General features: G+C 43.0%; 1 protein-coding gene across 1 annotated transcript; it reads right to left on the bottom strand.

Annotated features, from left to right (window-relative positions):
* Positions 1–3883: 3883 nt before the first annotated feature.
* Positions 3884–7375, bottom strand: LOC116335946 (oxygen-regulated protein 1). The gene is made up of 3 exons (XM_031759723.2): positions 7315–7375; positions 4463–5117; positions 3884–4060 (listed from the first exon to the last, which is right to left on the bottom strand). The coding sequence occupies exons 2-3, from the start codon at positions 5105–5107 to the stop codon at positions 3884–3886; spliced, it is 822 nt and encodes a 273-aa protein (XP_031615583.2). The 5' UTR covers positions 5108–5117; positions 7315–7375.

Raw genomic sequence — 7375 nt, 5'->3', positions numbered from 1 at the left:
CTCCGCACAGCTGACACTGTTTGCGTTCAGCTCATTCCTATTCAAGTTTGTAAGCCCTTCCTGGAGGGTCATGACAGCCAAGAAAGCGAGAAGAGCTTTAGATGAGGAGCCAAACGTAGACGCTACGTGGGAGGAGAAGTCAGGCAAGCTGTTGGACTTTTCCAGACAGGATGGACGTTTGTTTTGAGTCATCTGTCTTATTGACTTGATTGAGTAGCAAATCTTTTCAAGGACTGGTTTCATGCTTGGCTGGTTTGCAGTGTTGAATGGCTTTATTATTTGCATGTTTGTCATAGGGTTCTCTTGATCTGCTGCTTCACCTTCTGTCTCTTTCTTTTCAATGCACTGGTCAGCTTCCAGTGGCATGAGAGTGACAGAGGTCAGGATTTTATCCGGTTCAGCTTTTGAATTTAGTAACTGTGGTGTCTGGTGATTTTTTCTTAGCATTGATGTTTTCGTTTGTCTCATAGTTGTTTGCTCTGATGGGTTGTCAGAGGAGAGGTCTTTGGAGAGCAACTTTCTACCTGACTTGTGTTTGACAGGCGGCGACACCATGTCCAGAGACTGGGAATATGGAGAGAGTCTCTTTTGCAGTTTTGGTTTATTAGTCTGCTTTCTCTCAGTGGAGGGGCTACCATCTGAAGCTGCATGTTTTTGCAGTCTGATGTTTGGAGACAGAGTTTTATCCACAGGGCGGTTTTGGAACTTCCTCTCTGGAGATGGGCTGGTTTTTGCTTTTGGTTTTTTCACCAGGATCTTAGGTGTTGACGTCTCCTTTTGAGTTTCTTTACTCATTTCTCTCACTTTAAATGGGCTATTACTTGGCACTGATGCATCATTTGATGAGATACTGGGCGATGACAGCCTCTCATCAGATGTTAAACTAGGTGGGGACACAGAAGTACCACACGACGGGCAGCTCGTCAGACCTGACCAGTGTCCCGCTTCTAGTTGGGCTTTGATTGGTCGCTGTGATGGTGTTGAACAGATGTCATCACCTCCCACAGTGTTGTTCTGAGTAAATGATGTGGTCTTCTCTGGAGTGGCCTCACTGTTTAAAGCATATTTATCAACAGAAGCCTTTCTCACTGACATTTTCCTTTCAAGAGACAGATTACTGACCAAAGGGGCCCTTTTAATAGAGGGTGTTCTTGAGAGCGATGCTGTTGTGTCGTCTGTAAATGATACGGCCTTGTCAGACGTAGGACTGATGGGTAATGGATTATTATCTGTCCCTTCACTGCTCACTGATGAGAGCCTGTATAATGGGCTGCTGTTCACTGACGATGCATCTTTCATGCAGTATTCAGTGTTTGATAGCTCTGTGCTTTCAGCAGGAGGAGGTGGCAGTGGTAGTTCCATTGAAAGCGTATTAAGCGGCGTTGCTTTTTGGAATGAGATCCTGACCGAGCTTGATTTATTTTCCACTTCACTGTCTAACAGTGTTTCTGCTGAGATCTTATCACTTGGTGGCACAGGACGGTTTATTTCTTCTTTTTGGGATTGGTTCTTCTGGTTTCCTGTGTTTTTTGTGCTTGGAGAATGATGAACAATTTGCTGCCTGGCTGTAGCTTTCTCGACGGGTGGACTCGATTTGTTTTCAAAAGATTGGACTCTAAGTTTGACAGAGGTTGCCAGTGAACTCTCTGGTGGAGGTTCTGAAGTTTGACACATTTGTATTTCCGAACACTTTACATCTTCTGCCACATCGATCAGGTCATGCTTATTTTTAGGCTCTTTACACTTGCCATTTTCTGCTTCCAGGTTTTGACGTTCCTCACACAGGTGAGACGGGTGGTTGAGGTGGGCTTTCTGCAGCCAGCTTTCTACATATTCATTTGTAACAGCGCTGGAGGTGTTAAAAGCAGGCAACACGCTTCCATTAATATCATAGGGCTCGTTTTCGCTCCTTTTCTCCATATGCATCGATGTCTGCTGTGTCAGTATTCCCCGTGTCTGGCTGACCTCATTGGGAGAAACATTCATCTGACTTGTATCAAAAGAAACTCTCTCTATGGATTTGTTTAACACTGATTGCACATGTGAGTCTTTGACCGTGCTTCTTGTTGTCTCATCTGACACTTCCGAGCTCTTTGCTGTAACACCTCTGTCCCTGTTTTGTGCTGGTCTCTTTTTAAGGTTTTTCAGCGTTTTCGATGACTTCATTTTGTTTCCATAAATCCTCCTAATGTATCCGGCACTGGAGAAAGCTTTTACTTTTTTATGTGCTTCCGTTGCTTCTGCAGTATTCTGTTTTTGTCTTTTTCGTGGTGTTGCGGGCCTCCGAACCACCTTGGGCTTTGAGGATGCCCTCTTAGCCATGCTGGCGTCTTTTTGATGGGTCTTTGTTTGGCTTTTTCTGGGTTTTTGGAACTGCTGCTGTCTATTTTTTCCTCGCACTACACCATTGTTCTGCAACTTTACTGACATACTTTCAGTCTTCCAGATACTAATGGACTCGGATGCAGTTGACGGTCTGCAGAGTTCTGATTCAAATTCATTATTCGATGACATCTGCCCTGTTTCTGAAGTAGGTGGCCTTCCAACAGTCGTAGTAGTGTGTGCACAAACATTTGCAAGGAAATTGTCCTGGCATGTCTGCTGTTCATATATGTGTATGACTGTCTCAGTCACCTCCTCTCCGCTGGATTCACTCTGCACGATCTCACTCATTTCTGCAGATTTAAATCCAGAAACATTTTTACTGTTGACATCAACAGAGCTGAGTCTTCTTGGTTTGGGCACTGGTCTAGTGCTGCTCTGCTTGACCATGCAATACTGCTCTGTCATTGTTCCGTTTCCTGTCTGCTCACTGTAGGAATAAGAGCCAATAGTTCCTTGCTGAATCCCATCTTCTGTTACTGATTTGATACTCTCCACAGAGGCTTGCTTTTTGCTAATTTGCTTGTATCCTGGTGTGGGAGCTCTCCCAGAGGACAATGCATCTGAGTGGTTTTTGACGATCTCCTCTTCCTTCCCGCTCTCACTTAAAGCTCCATTACCGAGCGATGGCGGATCATCGTCATTGTTGTCTTGAGTTTTGTCCTTGTTGATTGTGTCGACAGTGGCAGCAAGACTCTGTAAATCCAGTGAGTTTGATTTAGGCGAGCAGATGTCCAGCTCTGCCTCAGTCTCCGGTAAAGAGCTCGCATTAAGCTGGTTGGTTACGCTTGAGCGTGTCAGGGTGGTGGTCCAGTGGATGGCTTCCTCTTCCTTAATTGTCAACCTCACCTTCATCTCCACCGTCATGCTGCCGTCCTGATTCACCTGGAAGGACTTCTCAATATTGTCGTCGCTGGGCAGCATGTAGTCCTGCCCTTCAGCTTCATTGCCATCTGTCTCTGCTACAGACTCCAGGATGCGATTTGACTCCAACTCAACAGAGTTTGTGGGGTTGCTGCGTATATCACAGGAACTCTCTGCGATGGTGTTGTGAATCTGATGAACGATGTACCTCTCAGATGACGAGGAAAAATTCCTTGACTTCTTTTTACCTTTTCAAGGAGTCAGGCGAAAAAAAAGAGTCGAAATATCCAAGGATTGAAGAGGAGAGGACACCCGAGAAGCATGAAGGGAGAAGAGAAAGAGCAAAAGGAAAGTTAGAAAGATGATATGAGTGCTGCTCATCAAGCAAACTAGCCAGCCAACCCGGTGACTGTGTATGTAGGTCATCTACAGTATTATGTACATAGCGTTGCCTCAGCACTTCTCCAAGCTTTATCCCAAGAGGCCAGGTAGATTACTCCAGGCGCACCGATTGTGTCATACGAAAAGAGGTCTGCTGAACTGACGCTACTCTTCGAATTGTGCCTGCAATGTATTCTCCTCATGTAAATACAATAATTTAGTCTTAAAAACCTTTAAAAAATTAAAAAAAAAATGTTTATTTGAATATAAACTTACGATTCAAAGCCTTTTGCCTCTTGAGACTCATTTGCTTGGTACGCCGCCATGTTGGAGATGGAGATTTCTGTGCACTGTAGTCTGCAGGCCTGAATGGCTCCCTGCCCACAGCTACCACAGTTCCAGAGCACAATATCAAGCCTGGAACACCGTCAACCTGCAGCAGACAGCAGACAAAGAAGTTAGTCCTTTCAAATAATCTTGATTTTAATAACATGTTAAATACTGACAAATTGCATGCATAACTAGAAAAAAGTATTATTTACTCATTATTATTTGTGCATCACCCACAAGTTCTGATTGTATTAGATCCTTGACCTAAAGCCTTACAGTGCAGTATCCCAGAAGGCCTTTCTGGGTATTAGGGTGAGTGGCCAAAGAAGCTTAACACTTTCTCTCCTCATGCGACAGGTATTTTATGCCAAGGTTAAATCAGTCTCTTATGGGAAGTGTAATCTAATCAACAATGATACTAATTTGTTTCCAATTAGAGGAAATGTTTTGTGAATATTCATTAATTCTTAAATCCTTTTTCTATGTGAAAAAGGAGAATACTCACACGTCTGCCATCAGGAGTGTGTAATTTCACCACATGGAACAGCATGAGCTCTGAGATATATTCCAGGATAGCCTCGTAACTTGGAGAAGTCTTCTTGTGAAGCACCACAGTGTGTTTTACAGAGGGGTCCCCATTGCGGAAAACCAGTAGGCTCTTGGGTGTGCGAATAAGCACTGGCTCCTGTTTGTGGATGCTCTGGCCTGGGAAAAACCGACCCTGCTGAATAGTCCGACGGCGAGAGCTAACTGGTCTGGCGTGGTACCAGGGTGGCAGCTTCTTCCTGGCCAGCGCCAGATTGATGGGCTTTACCTTACGGCTATCGGAGCAAATGTATGATTTCCCATCCTTAAGTTCATCCAAAGATTTGACTGCATGAATCCCCCGAGGAGTGGTGATGTTCCTCACCCCAAATGGCAGGGGCACCTTCTTGGAGAGACTGTCTAAAAGTGCATCAAAGGTCTTAAAGGTGCGGTTGTTGATGACAAGGCGCAAACCACTGAACTGAGGATCTCCGCTCTTGTAGAAACAGACCCGCTTTGATAAGATAGGGTCAATGACGCCTGGGTGGCGTGAGGTGCCGAAAGTTTGCCCACTCCCCGATGACTGGTCAGGGAGGGTGTTCCGAAGTCCTGCCTCATTCATCATCGCTGATTGGCTGTGAGAGGAGAGAAAGAGAGGAACAGAAGTTTAGCAAGAACAACGGATTTTCCTTTACCGTTGTGTTCGACTGGTTTTGATTGTTGCCTTTTGGTGCAAAAAGCTCCTCTAATGTTGAGTTATTGGTCAGAAGCAGCCCAAATTTACTACACATGAAATATGAAAATATGAAACACCTTAGATTTTGAAGTTGGCAGAGTGTGACTGGAATTCTTCCCTTGGCTCTCTCCGCTCAAAGTTTCTATATAAAGTCCATGTATGTTGAATTTCAATTCATCTGCCGTCCATCCATTGGACTCTTTAAAGTGGTTTCTGTGGTGTCAAACACTGCACTGCTGCTGTTTCTGAGATAGACACAAGGTATTCATTTGGTGCTGTGACACACTTGCCATGGTCATTGTGGATATTGAGAACAAAGGTTAAAAGAGCAACAATGTCGATATATGAAAGCAGGAGGGGCTGCGGGGATATAACTGCCAGCCAACAGGATGCTGGTCTTAATTCATTTTCACTTGTTTTGTTAGTTTCTTTTTTTGTGCTTGCTGTTTCTTTAGGTTTTGGGACCAGAACTACTTGGTTAGGTTATACCTCAGTCGCACAGACCTCAAGACCCACACTGACCCCCTGACAATCTATGGTCGCTAGACAAAAATATGTATTCAGTGAGTGGTTGGTGAAAAATTGTCCCAGTTGCTGGCAGTTTGAATGGAAGACACTGACTTGTCTGCAAACACTCACCATTTAGTCTCTGAGCTGCAGTAAAACTTCAAAAGGTGCAACACAATGTTCACCTTCAAATTAAAAGCTGTGCCTTTTCATTGAAGTAAACATCTTTCGAAATCATTTTCTGGTTTGTTTTGCACTCCTTACACTGCTCGGAGAGTAAATGGTAAGTGTTTGCAGACAAGTTAGCAACTTCCAAGCAAACTACGGGCGAGCAATCAGATTATGACTCTTTGCAACCAGTTTCATGACAGCAACCACTTGCCAACTGGTTTCGTAGCCAGTGATTACTGGAGGGACACTGAGTGTTCTCTAAGCCTATGTGAAAAAGGGTTTTATGAATTGATTTCACACTTACTGCCATCAACTCTGTCTACAACTCACAACCAGTTGGTGAATACACATTTTCTCCTCCCGTGCAGGGTTAACTCACAAACTTAACTCTGCACATTAAAAAAATGACACCATTAAGTACCCATGACTCCAATACGTCCTGAACACACATCCAAATGTGAGACACTGGGAGTGAGGCCCCACCGTAGTTTCCTGCTGATGTGTCAAAAGCATCTTCGCGCAAACAAACAACACTCGGTCTTCTTTGCGAATCAACTTCATTTGTCTTTTTCCTTTTCATCTAATTAACCATTTCCAGTTATTTATATCAGATGTACATTAAATTAACATTTAAGTATATTAATAATTTTTCTTCCTCTAATTTTGGGAACTATTGTTCATTGACAATCAAATGCTTTTTTTCCATTTAGAGAGTTTTTCTCGTGCTTTGTGAACAGCTACTTGACATTTTTCTTCTCTGCATCCTAAATACACGTATCTTGCATTCGGGGTGTATTTTATAAAGCTGCTTCATGAATTTGTAGTAAAGATGGCTGTACCTCGTGGGATTTTTGCAAAGACACAAACAACTTAACGCCATGTTCGAGGCAAACAGCTGAATGACGTCTTCCGAGCATATGTTGTTTACTTTGCTCAACTGCTGCCATCAGGTAACATGATCTAACTTTTGGGAAACCAGCCAGTTGCGTGGCGTCTGCTTCTGATTACCTGGCTTAGCGGCGCATAAGTGACACAGAAATATTTCATAAATAATTCCCTCTTACCAGTTTTACTTTGAGCATATACGTAAACATGCCACAGTCACATGTAATGTTCAAGTTTCCTTTTTAAAAATTTACTGTGCCATTTAAGCCATTTAATGTTGATTTATTATTGATAGTAAAGTTAGTAGAAGCAGACTATAAATAGATTTTTAAATAAGCATTTTCAGGACAAAGTATATATATGCTATCAGTACATAATCTGTTAGGATTTTTATGACTACATGGTGTTGCAAACACTACAAGTATAAACACAGTACACCTAAATAGGTGTATTTAGTAAATAGTAAATAGGTTAAACAATAGCTCAGTAAGTAAAAACAAATAAACAATTGTATTATTTCAGTGGGAACTCACCTTCTTCGGCATCACAAAAGTCCCAAATGTTTTTAAGAGGATCCATGAAATGTTATTCCGT

Source organism: Oreochromis aureus, linkage group 9, assembly GCF_013358895.1.
Source record: "Oreochromis aureus strain Israel breed Guangdong linkage group 9, ZZ_aureus, whole genome shotgun sequence".
In the NCBI taxonomy this organism is placed as follows: Eukaryota; Metazoa; Chordata; class Actinopteri; order Cichliformes; family Cichlidae; genus Oreochromis; species Oreochromis aureus.
The sequence above is the reverse complement of the archived record's forward strand: the minus strand, read 5'-3'. Positions and strand labels throughout refer to the sequence as shown.

Excerpts from the sequence above, each read along its gene's own strand:
- LOC116335946 (XM_031759723.2), bottom strand. The coding sequence starts at position 5,107 with ATGATGAATGAGGCAGGACTTCGGAACACCCTCCCTGACCAGTCATCG. Across the intron at positions 4,061-4,462 it reads ACACTCCTGATGGCAGACGT|GTTGACGGTGTTCCAGGCTT; the intron begins GTGAGTATTCTC and ends TGTCTGCTGCAG.